Source organism: Lithobates pipiens, unplaced genomic scaffold (assembly GCF_037356315.1).
Source record: "Lithobates pipiens isolate NorthernLeopardFrog02 unplaced genomic scaffold, aLitPip1_a1.2 Scaffold_6, whole genome shotgun sequence".
Lineage (NCBI taxonomy): Eukaryota > Metazoa > Chordata > Amphibia > Anura > Ranidae > Lithobates > Lithobates pipiens.
In genome coordinates, this window is record NW_027507881.1 from 8280437 (window position 1) to 8304351 (window position 23915).

The 23915-nt window shown below is 43.5% G+C and overlaps 1 protein-coding gene across 8 annotated transcripts in view; it reads left to right on the forward strand.

The window, feature by feature from the left end:
- LOC143958214 (C-myc promoter-binding protein-like) overlaps positions 1–23915 on the forward strand; it is a 250429-nt gene that overhangs the window by 168012 nt on the left and 58502 nt on the right. For all 8 annotated transcript variants that reach the window (XM_077467701.1, XM_077467695.1, XM_077467696.1 and 5 more), the window contains 4 exons: positions 14345–14478; positions 20167–20296; positions 22056–22262; positions 23627–23755. In XM_077467701.1, coding sequence (XP_077323827.1) covers positions 14345–14478; positions 20167–20296; positions 22056–22262; positions 23627–23755 — 600 coding nt within the window. The remainder of the gene's footprint in view (positions 1–14344; positions 14479–20166; positions 20297–22055; positions 22263–23626; positions 23756–23915) is intronic.

The window sequence follows — 23915 nt, forward strand, 5'->3', positions numbered from 1 at the left end:
CCCCTTCACTGCCAGTGTCATTTACACAAGAATCAATGCATTTGTACAGCACTGATTGCTGTATAAATGACGATGGTCCCAAAAATGTGTCAAAAATGTCCGATGTGTCCGCCACAATGTCGCAATCACAATAAAAATCGCTGATCGCCGCCATTATTAGTAAAAAAAAAAAAATATTGATAAAAAAACTAATAAAAATGCCATAAAACTATCCCCTATTTTGTAAACGCTATAACTTTTGCGCAAACCAATCAATAATCGCTTATTGCGATTTTTTTTTTTCTCTACAAGAATATGTAGAAGAATATGAATCGGCCTAAACTGAGGGGAAAAAAAATGTTTTTTTATGTATTTTTGGGGAATATTTATTATAACAAAAAGTAAAAAATTATGCTTTTTTTTTTTTTCAAAATTGTCGCTCTTTTTTTTGTTTATAGCGCAAAAAAATAAAAAAACGCAGAGGTTTTTAAATACCACCAAAAGAAAGTTCTATTTGTGGGGAAAAAAAGGACGTCAATTTTGTTTGGGAGCCGCGTTGCACGGCCGCGCAATTGTCAGTTAAAGCGACGCAGTGCCGAATCTCAAAAAGTGGTCTGGTCTTAAGTCAGCAAAATGGTTAAACACTTCAGCTGTCAACAGAGGAGACCCACTGACGGCTCAAAGAACCGAGCCCGAAAGTATCGGCTTCAGGTATCTGTGCATGTGAATGAGTACCGATACTTGTGCAAATACTTGGTACCAGTGCTAGTATTGATGCAACCCTAGTTTACAGGGTTAAAGTATGTGGGTGGCACAGTGGTGTAGTGGTTAGCACTCTCACCAAGCAGTAAGAAGGGTCGCTGGTTCGAATCCCAACCATGACACTACCTGCCTGGAGTTTGCATGTTCTCCCTGTGCCTGCGTGGGTTTCCTCCGGGAACTCCGGTTTCCTCCCACACTCCAAAGACATGCAGGTAGGTTAATTGGCTTCTGTCCAAAATTGGCCCTAGTATATGAATGGGGACCTTGGATTGTGGGCTCCTTGAGGGTAGGGACTGATGTGAGTGTGCAATGTACAGGGATAGGGGTAGACACTCACTCAGGTTGAACTGGATGGACTGGTGTCTTTATTCAACCTAACTAACTATGAAACTATGTGGTGAGGAGTGCCATAACGCCTCCTCTCCATCTCCCAAATGCTAGCTGAAGAGGGATTTGAACACGCATTGCTCTTCAGAGGGCTGTGCTAGGGTAAACTAGACCTGACTGCTTGGATGCAGTTTTATTTTCTGTATGCTGGTGGATATGAATATAAATGGCTCTGTATGGCGTTACAGCGAGGTGCACATTTCCCAGACACTGCTGTCAGAGGAAGATTAATTCATGAAGTTTGATTCGGAGAAAACTGGGTCACCTTCTGTCCGTTCAGTAGGAATTAATACAGATTATATAATACCTAGCTTAGAAAAATGCCCGGAAAAAAAAAAAAAAAAAAAACTAGAGTGTTGATGTTTAAAGCGGAGGGCCACCCTAAAGTGTACCTTCCGCTCATTGGAACCCTCCCCCCCTCCGGCGCCACAATTGGCACCTTTCAGGGGGGAGGGGGGTGCAGGTACCTGTACAGTAAAGGTATCTGCACCCACTTCCGGGATAGCTCTCTGCGGAAAGGGGCGTAGATTACGCCCCTTTCCGAAAGTGCCCCGCTGCCTGCTGGGAAACATACAGATCCCAGAGGCAGCGGGGTCCATCCTTATTGTGCAGCGCGACTCGCGCATGCGCAGTAGGGAACCGGGAAATGAAGCCGAAAGGCTCCACTTCCTGATTCCCATACCCAAGATGGCGGCGGCAGCACCCGAGAGACGATCTAGAGATCGGCTTCGGGTGCCGACATCGCGGGCGCGCTGGGCGGGTAAGTGTCATTATTTTAAAAGTCAGCAGCTGCAGTATTTGTAGCTGCTGGCTTTAAAAAAAAAAAAAAAAAACGCGGAGTCCCGGCGGACTCCCGCTTTAAACCTCGCTATTCAGGAGGACTTACCCGCGTTCAGTGATCCTTTCCTGAAATAATATAGGAGCATCTGCCCTATAAACATGCATTGCATTTCCTTTTTCTTGTCACGGCTTGTGACTGTTATTGCTTTCTCGGTAACGATATTGAGCTCCAATTATGGGAGGAGTTAAATCAATATCATTGTACGGCAGCACAAATTTATATGGCAGACACTTTTTTTTTTTTTACCTGGATGTCCTAAATGACCTTTCTGGAGCTGAAGAAGATTAAATGTCCGGATTTCGGTTCACAGACCTGATTATTAAACCTCTTTCTCTGACATCGGGGCTTGCAGTTCTTAAGCAAGGTGTTCCAGGTTCGGTTCTAGGAACCAAGCTAGAATTCTGGGTATTGGTAATGACTAATGATTCGATTGCCCAGTTAAGTTTTTTAATTCTAAGTACAGTGCCTTGAAAAAGTATTCCTAAAACAACATACCGCTGTGCAGCACTTTCCAATGTGGATAGAAACAATGCCTAGATAGAACGGACAATGTACAACCAGCTAGATCATACATGGATCGAAATTCTGCTGGTTCCTGCTCAACTGGTGGAATTCCGATCCATGTATGGTTGGCTTAAGGGTTCCCTGGTGTTCCACTATAACAAGATGTTCTGACTATTCTTTATGAACAGTGCCTTGAAAAAGTATTCATACCCCATTGAAATTTGTAACATTTTGTTAGGTTACAACCAAAAACATAAATGTGTTTTATTGGGATTTTATGTGATAGACCAACACAAAGTGACACATCATTGTGACATTGAAGGAAAATGATAAATGGGTTTACTTCTTCTTTTTTTTTTTTTTTTTTTACAAATATGGGAAAAGTGTGGGAGGCATTTGTGTTCAGCCAATCCTTTGTAGAACCGCCATTCACTGCAAGTCTTTTTGGAGATGTCTCTACCAGCTTTGCACATCTAGAGAGGAAATTTTTTTGCCCATTCTAACTTCCAAAATATCTCAAGCTCTGTCAGATTGGATGGAGAGCGTCTGTGAACAGCTATTTTCAAATCTTGCCACAGATTCTCAATTGGATTTAGGTCTGGACTGTGACTGGACTATTCTAACACGTAAATATGCTTTGATCTAAACCATTCCATTGTAGCTCTGGCTGTATGTTTCGGGTCGTTGTCCTGGTGGAAGGTGAACCTCCGCCCCGGTCTCAAGACTTTTGCAGACTCTAAGCCCTTGTACACACGGTCGGAAATGTCCGATCGGGCCGTGTTGTCGGATAATCCGACCGTGTGTGGGCTCCATCGGACTTTTTCCGTCGGAATGTCCGGCCAACAAAGTTTGAGAGCTGGATATAACATTTTCCAACAACATGGTCCGATCGGACTTTGTCCGATCGTTTGTAGAGAATTTCTGATCAGACATTGCTCAGATCAAATTACGAGACTAAAGCTATTGGCTACTAGCCGCAACGTAGTAGTCCAACGAACAAACGTCATCACATTCTGAACGATCGGATTTTCCAACAACTTTGTCCTAACGTGTGTATGCAACACCAGTTTCAGGAAAAATCGGTGGGAAAAAATCTGACTGATTTTGTTGTCAGAATGTCCGACCGTGTGTACAAGGGCTAACAGGTTTTCTTATAAGATTGCCCTGTATTTGACTCCATTCATCTTCCCATCAACTCTGACCAGCTTCCCTGTCCCTGCTGAAGCAAAGCATCCCCACCGCATGATGCTGCCACCACCATGTTTCACGGTGGGGATGGTGTGTTCAGGGTGATGTGCAGTGTTAGTTTTCTGCCATACATAACGATTTGCTTTTAGGCCAAAAAGTTCAATTTTGGTCTCATCTGACCAGAGCACCTTCTTCCACATGTTTGCTGTGTCCTCCACATGGCTTCTAGCAAACGGGACTTCTTTATGACGTTCTTTCAACAATGACTTTCTTCTTGTCACTCTTCAATAAAGTCCAGATGTGTGGAGAGCACGGCTAATAGTTGTCCAGATTCTCCCCCCTGAGCTGTGGATCTCTGCAGCTCCTCCAGAGTTACCATGGACCTCTTGGCTGCTTCTCTGATGAATGCTCTCCTTGCCCGGCCGGTCAGTTTAGGTGGACGGCCATGTCTTGGTAGGTTTATAGTTTCAATATGATTTACCCCCTTCCTGACCAGGCCATTTTTTGCAATACGGCAATCTTTGCACGTTGCTTTAATTGACAATTGCCTGGTCGTGCGATGTTGTACCGAAACAAAATTGACATCCTCCTCCCACAAATAGAGCTTTCCTTTGGTGGTATTTGATCACCTCTACGTTTTTTTTCTTTTTTTTTCTTTTTTTTTTTCTTTGCACTATAAACAAAGAAATCGACAATTTTGGGAAAAAAAGATTTTTAACTTTTTGTTATTTTTAAAAGTAAAAAAACGTTTTCTTCCTCAGTTTAGGCCAATATGTATTCTTCTACATATTTTTGGTAAAAAAAAAAATTCCAATTGGCGTATGATTGGTTTGCACAAAAGTTATCGGGTCTACAAAATAGGGAATAGATTTATGGCAATTTTATTATATATATTTTTTTTTTTTTTACTAGTAATTGCTGTGATCTGCGATTTTTTTTTTTGTTTTTTTTGTGGGACTGCAACATTGCAGCGGACAGATCAGGCACATGTATAATATATTAATTAAAATATATATAATATAATATGTGTGTATATATATATATATATATTTATACAGTATGTGCCTGAAAGTCCCACGTATACCCCAAAAAGGAATTTTTCTTATACCAGAGGTTGTAGTGTTCATTATCACTATGTATACATATATAGGAAATATCTTTTTATACCCATTTCTGAGCAATCGCTACTTTTTAAGGTTCCACGGTCACCATTGTTCTATATACTTCCAATTGCTAAATTGCTGCTCTTAGGTACTATGATAGGTTCTAGTGCGTAAATAGTCATTTCTTTTTAAAGCCCATAGTAATTATTTTGTTAAACCTTTTCTTTACTGCTTTTTTTTGTTCTGCTAAATCATCCAGCAGCATAGATCACTTTTTTTTTTTTTTTTTTTTTCACCCTATTATTATACAAATGTGTTTTTATATTCAGAGCAGCGGAGTTAATAAGTCAGCTACAGCTCTTCCCTGCTGAGTGCTGTTTTGCTTTAGAATTATAAAATAATATAGCAGCCTTTGTTGTGATTTTCTTATGATATGCTGGTTATATTGTTGTGAAGGCAAGCCCCACAGGCGGGATATAGTGAAACCAAGTTGTCATATAGGGGGAGATCTATTAAAACTGGAGCACTCGGAATCTGGTGCTGCTGTGCTTGGTAGCCAATCCGCTTCTAGCTTCAGCTTGTTCAATTTAGCTTCGATAATAAAACCTGAAAGCTGATTGGTTACTGTGCAGAGCTGCACCAGATTTTGCACCATGCAGTTTTAGTAAATGACACCCATAGATTTTGCTTTTTGAAGACTTATGCCGCGTACACGCCATCGGACATTCCGACAACAAAACCGTGGATTTATTTCCAAAGAACTTGTCTTGCATACACACGGTCACACAAATGTCGGAAATTCCGAACGTCAAGAACGCGGTGACGTACAAGACATACGACGAGCCGAGAAAAATTAAGTTCAATAGCCAGTGCTGCTCTTGCTTGATTCCGAGCATGCGTGGAATTTTGTGCGTCTACGCACGCTCGGGATTTCCGACAACAAATTTTGTTGTTGGGAGTATTTGAGAGCCAGCAAATGTCCGATGGAGCCTACACACAGTCAGAATTTCCGACAACAAGCTCACATTGATCATTTTGTTTTCAGAAACCGTTTGTACGCGGCATTAGAGCCAACTACGTTTTTGTGGTTTACAACCACTTTAACCACTTCAGCCCCGGAAGGATTTACCCCCTTCCTGACCAGGCCGTTTTCTTGTGATACGGCACTGCACCGCTTTAACTGACAATTGCGCCGTCGTCCGTCGTTGCACCCAAACAAAATTTAAACATTTTCCCCACAAATGGAGCTTTCTTTTGGTGGTATTTGATCACCTCTGTGATTTATACTTTTTGCACTATAAACAAAAGAGCGACGATTTTGAAATAAACAAATTTTTTACTTTTTGCTATAATAAATATCCCCAAAAAAAGTCATCAGTTTAGGCCGATATGTATTCTACATATTTTTGGTAAAAAAAAAAATCGCATTATGCGTATATTGATTGGTTTTGCGCAAATAGCGTCTACAAAATAGGGGATAGATTTATGGCTTTTTTTTTTTTTTTTTATTTTTTTTTTTACTAGTAGTGGCGGAGAGCTGCGATTTTTATCATGACAGTGACATTGGCGGACAGATTGGACACTCTTGACCCATTTTTTGGGACCATTGACATTTATACAGTGATATAAAAATGCACTGATTACTGTATAAATGTCACTAGCAGGGAAGGGCTTAACACTAGGGGGCGATCAAGGAGTTAAATGTGTTCCCTCTGTGTGTGTGTTCTAACTGGGGGGGGGCAACTGACTTCGGGAGGAGACCAATTGTCGTTCCTATATACTAGGAACAACAGATCAGTCTCCTCACACCTGACACAAATCCCTGTTCTCACTCTGTCAGGAGAGATGCGCCAGTACCCAGCGGACATCACGTCCGCCAGGCATGCGCATCGGCTCCTTAGGAATTCTCCCACTGTAGGGCTATGGCGATTTGCGCAGGAGTGCCATTCTGTCGACGGCGGGCAGTCCACAAATGGATTTTTTATTTTTTTTCTATTTGTGGTGTGCATCCTGCAATATTTAGAGTTGCTAAACATATTAATATGTTTATTTTTTTTTTTTTTTTTTTTTTAAATCATGCAATTCAAAAATTAACCGTGACGTGAAAATACTGGATCTGTTCTCCCTGTTGGCTGCCTGTGTCATCAAACTACACTGCTGTGAAGTGTTTGTGATATGGTCATTGCATTCCCGCCTTTCTCTACCTTTTTTCCCTTGGAGGAACCCTTGAAGTAATTTTGTGGGTTTTGGGGAACCTCTGCTAAAACTTTCTATAGCTCAGTCCATAAGCCTTAGGGTCACTGGGAAGAATATTTCTTACATTTGCGGTCATTGGTAAGAAAGCCCACACCCCCACCCCCCATTACAGGTCAGTTCGGTATCTTATCCGAGAGGCAGAAATTGCTCAAGGAACCCCTAGCAACTTCTGGAGGAACCCTGGAGCTCTGGTTGAAAGAGGCTGCCTTTATAGTATCCACAAGCTCGCTGCCCTCCCATTGTTTAGAAAGATTTCCGATGTACCCAACCTTCTATGCACTACTATAATAAATATGTCTTGTACAAAGCTGAAAAATAAACAATCCAGTAGGCATTCTAGCTTCCAAATGTCTGCTTGAGCTCCTAACAGTGGACTTTGGTTAAGTCTTACGTTGTAAGACCAAAAGTGTGGACCATCACATCTACAGCGGTTGGACAAAATTATGGAAACCAGTACGGTAAAAGAACAAAATCATTACCCAAAATGCCTTTGGCATCCAAGTCAACCTGAAATTCTTCTGGGAATTGACAAATAGAAGTCTTGGATGGGGGATAATGGAATCCGATACCACTCATCGTGCCAAAATCTGAATTGCAAGCCTGTGCAATGTAGTTTTGTCTCTTTCGGTCAGTTGACCATGTCCACGGCGCTAATGCTCGTCAGACGACGTTTTCCCGGGAAAGCTGTATCGTAACCTTTGATACCGTACCTCTGGACACCGCAAATTGGCAACTTCAATGAGAGAGGCGCCAACTAAGCGCCACAAACAATTTGCCCTCTTTGAAGCTCGGTAAGCTCTGACATCGCTCTGTATTAGTGGCAGTGCAATCGGTGAATGAGGAAAGTGAGGCTTCCCACCTGTTGGCTCGGTATCTCATAACACCGCGGAAGCAAAAGAATGTTACGTCACTTCCATTTTCAACGCGAGACCATGTTATCACTTTCACACCTGCGAATTATGTAGCGCTTTTTTTAACATTTTGTCCAACCCCTATATGTAAGATTTTTTGGACATCCCATTCTATGACCCTGGACAATAATCTGAATTTGGTTCCCCTTTGTGGTTGTAACAGCCTGCACTCTTTTCGGAAAGGCTTTCCACAACATTTGCATTGCATCTATGGAATTTTTGTACTTTATTAAAGTGGTTGTAAACCCTCCCCCACAACTTTGTCCCATGTAAATCAGCGTAAAAGAAACCCTAATGAACACTGCTTGTAGATATCTCCTGACTTAGTATTGTAATCCTTGTTGTTCTGTAGAATGAAGTCACTGAGCATGCCCAGATCTCCCCTGATTTAAAGCGGGAGTCCGCCGGGAGTTCCGCCGTTTTTTTTTTTTTTGTTTGTTTTTTTTTAAAAAGCCAGCAGCTACAAATACTGCAGCTGCTGACTTTTAAAATAGTGACACTTACCCGCCCAGCGCACCCGCGATGTCGGCACCCGAAGCCGATCTTTCGATCGTCTCTCGGGTGCTGCCGCCGCCATCTTGGGTATGGGAATCGGGAAGTGGAGCCTTTCGGCTTCATTTCCCGGTTCCCTACTGCGCATGCGCGAGTCGTGCTGCTCAATAAGGATGAACCCGCTGCCTCTGGGATCTGTGTGTTTCCCAGCAGGCAGCGGGGGACTTTCGGAAAGGGGCGTAGATTCTGCAGAATCTACGCCCCTTTCCGCAGAGAGCTATCCCGGAAGTGGGTGCCGATACCTGTACTGTACAGGTACCTGCACCCCCCTCCCCCCTGAAAGGTGCCAATTGTGGCGCTGGAGGGGGGGAGGATTCCAATGAGCGGAAGGTCCACTTTAGGGTGGACCTCCGCTTTAAGGCACACTCTCTGTATTATCTATCTGTTATCAGGACTTCCTACAGCACAACACTGAACTCTGCTAATCACTCAGAACTTCCTACTACACACCATGTGACCTCACATAGTCTAAATATTGGCCATTACTGCAGTCTTATCAGCTGAAGCTGATAAGTATGACAAAGGGAAACATTAGACATTGGCACAAGTAAATACTATGAAATAAACAAGTAAGCTATGAACAGGGAAGCAGGGTTGCCATAGAAACTTTGGATTGAGAAGGAGGCTTGGTTAACAGTACAGGAAGTGCTCAATGTAAGGGCGGAAATACACTCCACTGTGGACTCAGAAAACAATACTCAAGATGGCGCTGCCTAACCCCTGGAAACAAGTTTTTTTTAAAGTTTCTTTAAACAGTAAGTAATATGCGATTTGGACTGGATTACAGTGGCTATAGTCTGATAATGACTTATTATAATGGACTAAATGAAAAGAAGCATCAGAGTGGGAGAGTTTACTTCCTCTTTAAGCCAAAGGCCCCTTTCACATGAGATATCCGATCTGGTCCAGCTGTCAGTTTTTCAGCCGGACCCGATTGGACCCTCCATTCTCCTCTGTGGCGCGCCCGATGTAAACAGAATTGTGTCCATTTACACCCGGCCATCTCTGCCACCAATCGGGGGGGGGGGGGGGGTGGGGAAACTGGAGGGGGTCTGTTGCCCTCCAGATGATCTGTTTAGAGGGCAGCCAGGTGTAAACGGAAAGCCAGTCCATTTTCATCTGGCTGCCCACAGAGCAGAGTGGGCAGTGTTCATGTGTGCTCTGCATAAGAGGAGCAGGCACAGACCTGTCTTCCGCCCACGCCGTTCTGTTCATGCAGGGGATCAGTAGACGGGTACCCTGCTGAGCAAAAACAAATCCAGCCTGTGTGAAAGGGGCCAAGAGAGTATTTGTAAAGTTTAGGTACTGATTTAGTAAGCAGACTTGGCTAGGCATAGGGCATTTCAATTCACCCCATAAGTGTTCAGTAGAGTTGAGGTCAGGGCTTTGTGCTGACCATTTGAGTTCCACCACGCCATGCTCAACAAGCCACGTCTTTGTGGACCTGGGTCTCTACACCTAAACGTAATAGTTTGAAGGCCTGTCCACGTACGTTAGGTCATATAGTGTGTGTTAAACCTGGTGCACTGCATTGGCAATCATTAGATGTAAGATCACTATGGAGGCCAAGCTTTGCGGTTCTCTAGCCATAGCATGTGCCACCATAGTTACCTAGTCAGAATGAAAAGAAAATACAAGTCCATCAAGTTCAACCAGTGGCATGTGTCCTATTTATTATTTTTATTTTTTTGTGAGACCCTAAACTCCTGTGACCTGATGATGCTAACCCTATACTTCATAGGAGAAATTAAATCTATACAAAATCTATTTTAGACACTTGCCGACTAGCTGCTGTCCTTATACTGCGACAGGTTGGCTCTCCCGGGTGAATTGCCCTAGGTGTACTTCGGCCTCTTTTAAGAGCGATAGGAGGCGCAATATTAGAGCCAATGCACGTGGCCGGCTCCACAGAGAGCCAGAACGGGGATCTGTCAATGTAGACAGACAGATCCCTTGATGGGAGTAGAGAGAGATCTGCTGTTCCTAGTGATAAGGAACAGTGACCTCTCTCCTCCTCCTCCTCCTCCAGTCAGTCCTGTCAACCCACAGTAAGAAAAATTTCCCAGGGAACACTTAACCTCTTAATCGCCCCCTAGTGTTAATCCCTGCCAGTGACACTTATACAGTAATTGGTGGCTGTTTTTACCTCTGATCGCTGTATAAATGTCAATGGTCCCTCTAAAGCGCCTGCTTTGTTCCGCCACAATGTTGCAGTCCCGTTTGAAAATCACTAATTGCTGCCATTACTAGTAAAAAAAATTAAAAAATAATAATAAAAATGCCAGAAATCTATACCCTATTTTGTAGACTCTTTAACGTTTGCACAAACCAATATACGCTTATTGCGTTATTTTTTTTTTTTGTTGTTTTTTGCCAAAAATATGTACAATACATATTAGCCTAAACTGATGAAGAAATGTTTGTTTGTTTTTTTTAGTTTTTTTAATACTTTGGGGATTTTAATATAGCAAAAAGTAAAAAATATATATTTCTTTTGTTTTTTTAAATTGACGCTTTTTTTTTTTTTATAGCGCAAAAAAATTAAAACTGCAGAGGTGATCAAATATCTCCAAAAGAAAGCGCTATTTCTGGGGAAAAAAAAACCTACGTTTTGTTTGGGTACAATGGCGCACGACCGCGCAATTGTTGGTTAAAGCGACACAGTGCCATATCGCAAAAAATGGCCTGGTCATTAAGGGTGCAAATCCCCCTTAAGTGGTTAAGTGATTGTAAATTTTTTTTTTTTTTTTTTTTTTGGAATTAAAGGATATGTGCACCTTTTTGTAAAAACAATAATAAATGCAAATGTTTTAACCAAACAAAAAGTGCATTTACTATTTTTTTTTTTTTTTTTTCCCTGCAGGAGCCTGGAAAGCATTGCATCCCTGAGCAGTGAATCAGGGGTGCAGTCCCCAGCTTCTGCAGACAAGCCCTGCAGCTTTTCAGCCTGTCCCTTCATATGGGTTGTCTGAAAGCTGCAGGGCTTGCGAATGAAAGGGAGCGCTCCTGCACTTCATTTAGATCTACAAGTCGTCTGCAGTGAGGGTCGAACGTTGTAGTTCGTTCCTTCACAGGAAACTGTGACTAAAGACGTGACCGTGTAAGCAGAGCCCCATACAGTCGCACTGTTTTTTAAATAGTGACAGCGAGTGCGGGTGAAGGAATTCCTAGCCACTGTCACAGGGAGGAAGGAGAGGCAGCAGGAGCTGGAACATGTTGCATGTTCCACCCTAAATCCGGTTGTGACCTGTAACATATTCCAAAAGGTGAACCTGGCCTTTAAAGTAGAACTATAGGCAACATTTTTTTTTTTTTTTGCTTAAGCAGAGTAAGGAAAGGGTTATTACCCCTGTCAGTTTTTTGCCATCTGTGTCCCGTTGGGAATATTTTACCTTTTACTTCCTGTCCCATGGCCGAAACAGGAAGTGAGAGGAAATTCCCCACAAATTAGGGGAATCCATTGGGGCCCCCAGGTCACTAGAACGAGTGTCCCCTTTGGAAGATTTGCCCTCCGTGACTCTTCCGGGGGGCAACCCAATTTGCCAGTACAGTGAAACCTCGGATTGCGAGTAACGCGGTTTACAAGCGTTTTGCAATACGAGCTTTTATTTATTTTAAAATCCTGACTCGATTTGCGACCGTTGTCTTGCAAGATGAGCAACATTCAAGCCGCTGGGGTGTGCAGTAACACATTTGGCCAGAGGTGCGGGGGCGCTGGAGACACTCAGACACTCCGCAACACCTCTGGCCAAATGTGTTACTGCACACCCCAGCGGCTTGAATCTTGCTCATCTTGCAAGACAACGGTCGCAAATTGAGATGCAGTATAGCATACACTGGCGCCTCCGGACCTCTGGCCGCACACAGTACTGTATACACTGGCGCCCCCGGACCTCTGGCCACATACAGTACTGCATACACTGGCACCTCCGGACCTCTGGCTGCACACGGTACTGTATACACTGGTGCCCCCGGACCACTGGCCGCACACAGTACTGTATACACCAGTGCCCCCATACCTCTGGCTGCACACAGTACTGTATACACCAGTGCCCCCATACCTCTGGCCGCACACAGTACTGTATACACCGGTGCCCCCGGACCTCTGGCCGCACACAGTACTGTATACACCGGTGCCCCCGGACCTCTGGCCGCACACAGTACTGCATACACTGGCACCTCCGGACCTCTGGCCGCACACAGTACTGTATACACCGGTGCCCCCGGACCTCTGGCCGCACACAGTACTGTATACACCGGTGCCCCCGGACCTCTGGCCGCACACAGTACTGTATACACCGGTGCCCCCGGACCTCTGGCCGCACACAGTACTGTATACACCGGTGCCCCCGGACCTCTGGCCGCACACAGTACTGTATACACCGGTGCCCCCAGACCTCTGGCCGCACACAGTACTGTATACACCGGTGCCCCCGGACCTCTGGCCGCACACAGTACTGTATACACCGGTGCCCCCGGACCTCTGGCCGCACACAGTACTGTATACACCGGTGCCCCCAGACCTCTGGCCGCACACAGTACTGTATACACCGGTGCCCCCGGACCTCTGGCCGCACACAGTACTGTATACACCGGTGCCCCCGGACCTCTGGCCGCACACAGTACTGTATACACCGGTGCCCCCGGACCTCTGGCCGCACACAGTACTGCATACACCAGCGCCTCCGGACCTCTGGCCGCACACAGGAGGAAATGGAGGAGGAAAATCTAACACCCGGTAATGACAGCACACTGGATTATCTCACTAAGATGGGTTTTTCAGTTGGCTCTTGTATTGAACAGTGGCCGATCTAATCTAAAGGAAAATTATGTAAACAAGAGGTATTCAGTATGAGAAGTGAACATGAAGGAAAGAGCCCGGCTGCAGCATCCTGTGAGCCAAAAGGTTTGGCCACCAGTTCCCCCGCAAAGAGCTTAACTTTTGTAAGTGGGATGTGTGTAACTAGGGGACCGCCTGTACTGCAATCGCTGAGCAGCAAATTATATCACCTGTAATGTATTTCAGTTATCTTGCAAACCTGCCTGTTGATGGGTCCTGAGGACAGGAATTGAGAACCACTGCTCTATAGCGGTGTACTTGTCTTAATCCATAGCACTAAGTATTATTTCTGTCTGCTGCTTCATTCCTTTGCTATCTGCATGAATCACCTTTTTTGACATGTTTTCCTGACACCACGGAAAAACAAAATGTGACGGCAGCGATATCCAGCGCACAACCTGTGATTGACAGCCTCAGCGCGTTTCCTTCCTGTGTGCATTGTGAAGGGGGACCTTCACACAGCACACAGGAACCCTGTTGAGGCTGTCAATCACAGGCTGTGCGTTGGAGATCCCTTCCCTCCAACTCTCACAGATCTCTGCACTGAGCTCTGCTAAGTGTAATTTCAGCTTTCAGCCCCCTGTGTTTCGAGAGCTCAGACGAGTGTTATAAATTCTGGACTTAGAATAGCTGTAGAGGAGAGAGGACTGCAGATAAATCGGTACAACTTATGTAATTGGATTTGGTTCATCTGTGTATCACCTGAGGGGTATATGTAAGGATTTGCATAGGTGACTGCCGCCAGTGCAGATGACGACAGAGGGGAATTTGCTGATTTCTCCATCTGTCTCAGCCACCTGTGCATTTCGGTGGTGCATCGGCATAGCCAGCGATTTTTACCTTCAGTGATTTACAACTGGACACACACAAAGTGTTATTGAAATGCGCAGATTGCTGCCGCTGTCATGCCCACCGGCACTACCTGCTCATGCCAATGTAACCTGAATGTATGTTGTTGTGCCACCTGTTCTATTTGTTTAATCCTTTTTTTTTTTTTTTTCTTCTTCCTTTCTGCCTTCAGGTAGACGTGGACAAGTCTGGAGAGATGCGTCTCATAGAATTGGATGAATCCCACAAGAGCGAGCACACAGTGTTTATAACCCCACCAGAGATTCCTCACTTACCCAATGGAGAGGAGCACCCAAAGAAATACAGGTCAGAAGCAAACGCTTATGTCACATGATCTGTATGTTGGTGATTTCCTTCGGAGGAGTCTGCGAGCATTCCAGTTGGGGTGTTCATATATACAGTGGAACTTTGGTTTACGAGTAACGCGGTTAACAAGTGTTTTGAAAGATGAGCAACTTTTTTTTTTTGTTTGATTCGGTTTGCTGTTTGTTGTCTCACAAAAGAGCAGAATTCAAGCTAATGGGGTGTGCAGTACCACATTTGGCCAGAGGTGGCCGCAGATACTCGTAGCTGTTCGGAGCCGTTCGGAAATACTCTGTTTCCGAGGCTTTCTAAGTTCAGCTGAGCTGTCCCTAAGTATTTCCGAGACCCTCTGTCCCCCCCCCCCCCTGGCCACATGCGGTATTGCATGTGATAGAAGTCAATGCGGAATAAATTATCTTTGTTTCCATTGACTTCTATGGGGAAACTCTGATGACATGCGAGTGCTTTGTATTACAAGCATTCTCCTGGAAGGTTCCACTGTAGTTGCATAGCTAGGTTGAAAAAAACACAAGTCCATCTAGCTCAACCAATAAAAAAAAAAAATAAAAAAAAAAAAAACGCAACCCCATATACACAATCCTATACCCACAGTTGATCTAGAGGAAGGCGAAAACCCCCCAGCAAAGCATGATCCAATTTGCTACAGCAGGGGAAGAAAATTCTTCCTGATCTCCCGAGAGACAAACTGATATTCTCTGGATCAACTTTACCTATAATAGTGTCCAGTTATGTTATGTACACCTAGGAAAGAATCCAGGCCTGTTATCTACTGAGCTGACCAGAACCACCTCTGCAGGGAGTCTATTCTACATTTTCACATCTCTTGCTGTGAAGAAACCTTTCCGTATTTGGAGATGAAATCTTTTTCTCCAGACGTTGCGTTTCCTTTGGCCTCTGTTATGGCCTTAACCGCTTGCCGACCAGCTGCCGCAGTTATACTGCTGCATGTTGGCACGGTTGCGCGAATCGCCGTAGGTGTACGTCTGTAGCTTTAAGAGCTCTGGGGGGGGGGGGGCGCTGGCAACGCCCGAAGTTGATGCGCATGGCTGGCGGCCCACAATGTCTGCCGGTGACCCGCAATCGTTTCAGGGAGAGACAGAACGGGGATCTGTCAAAGTAAACCAACAGATCCCCGTTCTGTCAAGGAAGTAGAAAGAGATCTAATGATCAGGAACAGTGATCTCTCTCTACTCCCTGTCAGCCCCCTTGATCACCCACTAGTGTTAACCCCTTCCCTGCCAGTCACCTTTATACAGTAATCGATAAGGATGAGCTCCGGTGTGTTCGCACACCTCACGTGCAGAGCCCGCCAGGAAGTCGGCACGGCGCTGCGCTAATCACAGGTAGTGAGACATTTCCCCGATCTATTCAGCCGCGCATCGGGATAATGTCTAATTGCCTGTGATTAGCGCAGCGCAGTGCCGGCTTCCTGGCAGGCTCTGCACAAAAGGTGTGCGAACCTTGCAGAGCTCATCCTTAGTAATCCGTGGCTATTTTTAGCTTTGATCGCTGTATAAATGTCACTGGTCCCAAAAAAGTGTCAAATGTCAGCTCTGTCCGCCGCAATGTCGCAGTCCCGCAAAAAATCGCTGATCACCACCGTTACAAGTAAAAAAAAAAAAATGCTATAAATATATATTATTGCTATTATTATTTATTTATTTATTTATTTTTGTTATCAAAAATATGTAGAAGAATACATATTGGCCTAAACTGATGAAGACATTCATTTTTTTAATTTTTTTCTGGAGGGGGGGGGGTGTATTTATTATATCAAAATGTAAAAAAAATATATATATATTTTTTTTTAAATTGTTGGTCTTTTTTTGTTTATAGCGCAAAAAATAAAAACTGCAGAGGTGATCAAATACCACCAAAAGAAAGGTCTATTTATGAGGAAAAAAATGGCCTGGTCATTAAGGGGGCAAATCCTTCGGGTCCTTAAGTGGTTAAACTGAATAACTCAACACCAAGTTGAGTTATTTATACATGGTGAATGTATCCCCCTTACTTATTTATACATGGTGATTGTACCCCCCCCCCCCCCCCTTATGTATGTATACATGGAGATCATATCCCTCTTATGTATTTATATATGGTGATCATATCCCTCCTTATTTTTTTGTATATGTTCATATCTCCCCCCCCCCCCTCCCCCCCAATCTCCTCTTCTCAAGAGAAAATAATATCAGTTCCTCTAATCTTTCCTCATATCTGATGTAATTTAGGCAAATTCTCTTTTTTGCCATCTGTGTCCCATTGGGGAAATTTTGCCATCACTTCCATAGCCACAACAGGAAGTAAGTGGAGAGTCCTGAAAAGTGAGGAAATCGCTGGTTTTTCGCCAGAACTGGTGTCCCCATTGGATGATCTCCCCTTTATTCCAGTTCTGTTGACAACCCAGAATTGAGGATTTTCTTTCACTCTGAGAACGTTTACCAGAGAAAAAGAGAAGATAAATCTCCTTAACAGGAGTTTGCTTAGTTCTGAACTCCTGTAACCCAATATGTCGGGATCCACCCAGAGACCTAACTGGCAGCCGGCTCAGTCTCTGCAGAGAGCCTGAGCCCAGCCGCTCCTGTTCCCTCCCAGTTACTGCTCTCTGAAGATTGAGAACTGAGCAATCCACAGTCTTTGATCGCTTTGTTTTCAGTCTTTGATCGTTTTGTTTTCAGTCTTTGATCGTTTTGTTTTCAGTCTTTGATCGCTTTGTTTTCAGTCTTTGATCGCTTTGTTTTCAGTCTTTGATCGCTTTGTTTTCAGTCTTTGATCGCTTTGTTTTCAGTCTTTGATCGCTTTGTTTTCAGTCTTTGATCGCTTTGTTTTCAGTCTTTGATCGCTTTGTTTTCAGTCTTTGATCGCTTTGTTTTCAGTCTTTGATCGCTTTGTTTTCAGTCTTTGATCGCTTTGTTTTCAGTCTTTGATCGCTTTGTTTTCAGTCTTTGATCGCTTTGTTTTCAGTCTTTGATCGCTTTGTTCTCAGTCTTTGATGGCTTTGTTCTCAGTCTTTGATGGCTTTGTTCTCAGTCTTTGATGGCTTTGTTCTCAGTCTTTGATGGCTTTGTTCTCAGTCTTTGATGGCTTTGTTCTCAGTCTTTGATGGCTTTGTTCTCAGTCTTTGATGGCTTTGTTCTCAGTCTTTGATGGCTTTGTTCTCAGTCTTTGATGGCTTTGTTCTCAGTCTTTGATGGCTTTGTTCTCAGTCTTTGATGGCTTTGTTCTCAGTCTTGGAAGTGGCAGGGGACAGATGCAGCATTGGATCGTCACTCAGACAGTCAAGGCTCTGAAGGGACCCCCTGACTTTAATTTCGGGATCCAACCAGAAGCCGGCTCAGCCTCTAAGCACGCCACTGAGAGCCTGAGCCAGCCACTTCCACCCCTCCAAAGCTTAGTGCCGCAGTGAGTGCTGGAGGGGCAAAGCAGCACTGAAGTCTGAGAAATGAGCCATCAGTGGTCTTTGTGCAGAGGTGGCAGGGGGACAGACACAGCATCCACCTAGGGGTGAGTATATATGTTTTTTTTTTTTTTAATCCATAACTTCTAAGTGACTTCTGTAGTGTTTGGGTAACACCTTTTGGATTAGAAGTCTTGAGAATACATTTGGAAGGATCTACACAGTCTTTGTATTAGAAGAGGCCTTGTAGGTGGTCTTCTTTATCAGACTGGGAATTATGGTTCACTGCCTGGCAATTCTGAGAAAACATTAGCACATTGTGTGTGACTGCCAAGATTTCACTAAAATAACTGGGTTCATGGCAGTGACATGTGCAGTCCCTGCCAGCTTTACATTTTTTTTCTTTTTTTTTTTTTTTTTGAGTGCTTTGTTCGTTTTTTTTTTTTTTTTGTTTTTTATGCAAACTGAGATCGGTGGGGTTTTTTTTGTTTGTTAGTAGCTCAGTTTCTTTAATACCTTTTCACTTTTGTAATTTTATACCACTGCTAGTGTCTGGTTGTGTGTCCTTGTGTGAAATAAGTAGAATTTATAAACTTCACCCATGCAGAGAGTTTAAAGAGAGCCTGTGAAAGTTTTCTGAGATTGGTCAATTATAGGTAAAGTGAGCCTTGGGGTGGGATCAGGACCCCTCACATTTCTGTAAATTTTCTTCTATCTTTTCATGTGACAACACTGAAGAAATGACACTTGTCTACAATGTAAAGTAGTGAGTGTACAGCTTGTATAACAGTGTAAATTTGCTGTCCCCTCAAAATAACTCAACACACAGCCATTAATGTCTAAACCGCTGGCAACAAAAGTGAGTACACCCCTAAGTGAAAATGTCCAAATTGGGCCCAATTAGCTATTTGGTTCAGATGGTGACACGTGTGTGTGTGTGTGTGTGTGGCGGCAACCAGGTGAGGAGTACAAAGACAAGTGTGTCTTGTCTACAGTCAAGCATGGTGGTGGGAGTGTCATGGTCTGGGGCTGCATGAGTGCCGCCGGCACTGGGGGGCTACAGATCATTGAGGGAACCATGAATCCCAAAATGTACTGTGACATACTGAAGCAGAGCATGATCCCCTCCCTTCAGAGACTGGGCCGCAGGGCAGTATTGCAGCATAACGACCCCAAATACACCTCCAAGACCACCACTGCCTTGCTAAAGAAGCTGAGGGTAAAGGTGATGGACTGGCCAAGCATGTCTCCAGACCTAAACCCTATTGAGCATCTGTGGGGCATCCTCAAACAGAAGGTGGAGGAGTGCAAGATCTCCAACATCCACCAGCTCTGTGATGTCATCATGGAGGAGGGGAAGAGGACTCCAGTGCCAACCTGTGAAGCTCTGGTGACCTCCATGCCCAAGAGGGTTAAAGCGGTCCTCCACCCTGAAGTGGAAGTTCCGCTCATCTGATCCCTCCCCCCCTCCGGTGCCACAATCACTGCTGGCTTTTAATATTTTTTTTTTTTTTTTTTTGAAGGTGCAGAACCACTTTAAGGCAGTGCTGGAAATTAATGGTAGCCACACAAAATATTGACACTTTGAGTCCAATTTGGACATTTTCACTTTGGGTTGTCCATTCAATTTACACAAAATCGGAGGCACCAACATCCCTTAATAAAGAACTAAAGGCTAATGGGGGATATGTGGGACTTTTCAAGTGCATGGACACATAAATGCAGGGAGAAATTGTGTAAAAATTGTTACAAAATGTTAAGATATTCTTTTAGATTAAAAGTATACTGTACAGTCCTATAATGTCATTCATCATTCATGTTATTCAACATGTTTCGCCTATGTTCCTGAGGGAGCCTGAATAGGAGAAACATGTTGAATAACATGCATGATTTTACCAAAAATTATAATTAAATACATTTTTGTAACAATTTTTTTTTTTTTAATGCAAAATATTTGTGCATTTGTGTCCATGCACCTGAAAAGTCCCATCTTTACCCAATTTGCCTTTAGTTCCCTCTGTTGTGATTTGTTCCTATTTGATCATCCCTGAGGAACAGTTGTACAGTCACTTGGGCATACACAGTCCAGCACCAAATTCAAAGAGGAGCCATACACTGCTGGTGTATATTCTGGTTTGGGTGGAGCAGTTTACTCGGATCAGACCCACGTGAAGATAGGCAGAGTGTCAAAGTCTCCACATAGATTGGCCCCATGATCTTGGTGATGCAAACTCAGCAGTGCTAACCATTTTTTTTTTTTTTTTTGTTTCCTTTAGTTACAATGGTTTTCCTGTCCTCACCTTGGATCTTTTTGATACTCCAGATGGGCTCCTGAAAAACCAAAGACTTTTCCCTAAAGTCTCAGCTCCCAGCAGCCCATCTCCAATGTTCAGGAGAACAAAACAGGTAAAATATCAATCTATCAAATGTTGTGTGTTTTTGTTTTTTTTGTTTTTGATTTGTTTTTTAAATATATCAGATCGTGTTAATTCAGTGATGTCTAAAAAAACAAAAAAAAAATAACAAAACACATTTTTTTAGTTTAGTCAACTGATATTTCATCACAATATTCCAGGTCTGTGGAGAGTGTGTGAGGAGTAACGATTATGGTGATCCCATTAGTGGACATAGAGCTTCACTACATGTCTGGTGATCCACTGTATGTGGGTGCCGGCATCTAAGGTGCTTATCCAGGTCCACTGTGTGAAGCTAAATATAAAAGACGCCGCACTTCTGACAGCCAGAAGTCCTCTATGACTAGACCCAGTGGGCGGGGTGAAACGCGTCAGTCTGGATGTGGCTTGGGAGGAGCCCAGGCTGAGGCTGAATTTACTCAAGCTGTCAGGAGTGTGGTATCTTACATTTAGCTTTATGTGTAATGATGCTGTTCTTATGCCTTGAAAATAGGTTACTGAACTCCCAGTATATTCTAGTCATAGGATATAAATGCATAGACGCAGGTTTGCTTGATCTCAAAATAAGTAGAAGAGATGGGCACATACACTTGGGCCTCATTTGCATGGGCATACTAATACATACAGCCATGCAAAGGGATGCATTTGCCCACACGGGCTGCACAGGAGTTTTAGTGAATGTCAATCCCATTCATGTGTACTGGGATACAGCAGCTGCCTGGATACAGGCAATGTTCCCAATATGGTACTGTACTCCCCTCCCTCCAGCTTTATGGCAAAAGTGGTTAGCACTTTCACCTAGCAGTCCTCGGTTTGAATACCAACCATGTCACTACCTGCCTGGAGTTTGCATTTTCTCCCTGTGCTTGCCTGAGTATACTCCGGATACCCCAGTTTCCTCCCACACGCCAAAGACTTGCTGGTAGTTCGATTGGCTCCTGTCTAAATTGGCCCTAGTATGTGTATGTATGAATGTGAGTTGGGGATCTTGAATTGTAAGCTCCTTGATGGCAGGAACTGATGTGAATATTATATTTATATATGTGAATATTATATATATAATTGCACACAGTGGAACCTTGGATTATGAGCATAATGCCTTCCAGGAGAATACTTATAATCCAAAGCACTCGCATATCAAAGCAATTTTCCCCATAGAAGTCAATGGAAACAAAGATAATTTGTTCTGCATTGACTTCTATTGCATGCAATACCTCACGTGGCCAGGGGTGGGGGGGGGGGGGCACGCCAGAGAGCCTCGGAAATACTCAGAAAGGCTCGGAAACACTCTGGAATGGAGTATTTCTGATTTTATTTTTTTTCCTCCAGTATTTGCGAGTGTCACCGGTGCCCCCCCGCACCTCTGGCCAAATCTGGTACTGCAGACCCCATGAGCTTGTGTGTGTGTGTGTGTGTGTGTATGTATATGTGTGTATATATATATGTATATATGTATGTGTATATATAAATTTATAGTTACGGAGGCGTAAATTAGTCGCGCTATGTAAGTACCTGAAATAAACTGTATACTAGTAAGATGGACATGTAACAGAACTAGTTGAAAAGGCAATCAGTGCGATTTGAGATTTTTACATTTAGATTAAAAATAACCATCAACTCTAAATGGCTGCAACACCTCCACTTTTATCTCTGTACAGCTTTTTATTAGTGAGCCAGTCAGATTTGGGTGGTCCCGTTTTACGTTTTGTGTGTAGAGATGAAACAGCTGCTGTTTTTTAACCTTTTTGCAGGAGATCAGGTCAGCTCATAAAATAGCCAAGCAGTACTCGTCCATCCCCCAGATGTGGTCCAGATGTCTGCTGAGACATTGCTACGGCTTGTGGTTCATCTGCCTGCCCGCCTACGTCAAAATCTGCCACTCCAAAGTGAGAGCGCTGCGCACTGCTTATGATGTGTTGCGGAAGATGCATGTTAAGAAAATCGACTCTCCTGATGAGGTGAGGAAAAAGAGTACCCGGCGGCTCCCTGATGCTGCACAAACGCCTGATACTTTATGCAATAATGTACTTTTATGAGCAAATATTAAAGTGATTCTTAGACTGCTTTCACACTGAGCGTTAGTGGCGCCTTACTGACATTTTATCAGCACTTTTCGTCCGATAGTGGGGTGCTTTTAACCCCCTCCCCGCTAGTGGCCGAAGAAAGGGTTAAAGGCACTCGTGCTGCGGCGCTTCCGAATAAATTTTCTGGCACTTTGTAAAGCGCTGCCCATTCGTTTTAATGGGCAGGAACTGTTTAGGAGCATGGTATACACCGCTCCCAAACCGCCCCAAAGATGCTGCTTGCAGGATTTTCTTTCCCCATATCGCAAGCACACCACCCCAGTGTGAAAGCACTCGGGCTTTCACACTGGGGTAGCATGGCATGGAACGCAGTTTTCAGGTGCTTTACATGCTCTGTTTAACACTAAAATGCCTGAAAAATAGTGTTGAAGGGGGTATAAACTTAATTTTTTTTTTTTTTTTTTTTGTAAAATAACAAACGTTATACTTACCCACTCTGTGTAATAGTTTTACACTTACCCTGCACAGGGTTTAGGGTTTACAACCACCTTAATGTTGTGAGTGCCGTCTGTCTGCTGTCCGCCTCTTTCGGCAACTTCCTGTACTCCCTGCATGCTTTGCAGCTTCTACATTTCTAAGGACTACATATCCCAGGACTACATATCCCATGGTACCTTGCTGCCTGCAAGTGGTGATTCCTGTACAGACTCCGCCTTCTGAAACTCCTCCTCCTCAGCACCTCTGTAGGGCAGAAGGCAGGCTCTGTTAAATGTGTGACACAGCAGTGCCAAATCACAGGACATGGTGACTACATGTCCCAGATTATAAGTAAATAAATGTGTGGGATTTTCACAAAGTAAGCTTGCAAAGTTCAGGAGTGTTCAGATTAATAGGAGTCTGATAGAAATAATTGAAGTGCAATGTGGATATGAATATAGAATTTTTAACCATTTTGACCATAGATACAGCTAATAGATGCTAAAAACCTTGATTATCAGCCAATCCCAGTAAAGTGTCTACCTTATTTCCCCCTCCCTGGAATGTTTGCTCAGTGCTAAATTAGGAGCACACTGTTGTCTTCTTAAAATGTTGGAGACTTTAAAAAAAAATAAAAAATCCTGGGTGACAGATCTGTTGGTTTGGTTGTACAAATAATTCAATATTGATGAGCAACAGAAGTGTGTTGTCTTTTTATTTTTTTTATTTTTCAGAATTATTTTTATTTTTTTGGTCTTTTCTTTTTTTGTATACTTGCATCTTCCATAAATACTTATGGTGTACATATTTGTGTGTGGCAGGTCTGCTACCGCGTCCTCATGCAGCTGTGTGGCCAGTATGGGCAGCCCGTCCTTGCTGTCAAAGTTCTGTTCGAAATGAAGAAAGCCGGAGTTCAACCAAATGCAATCACTTATGGTTACTATAATAAGGTAAGTAGGCCTGATAACAACTACATCATAGCAAGGTGCTATTTATTTATTTTTTGCAACTCAAACAAAATTAACGTCCTTTTTTTTTTTTCCCAACAAATAGAGCTTTCTTTTGGTGGTATTTGATGACCTGTTCGATATTTTTTTTTTTGTTTATATA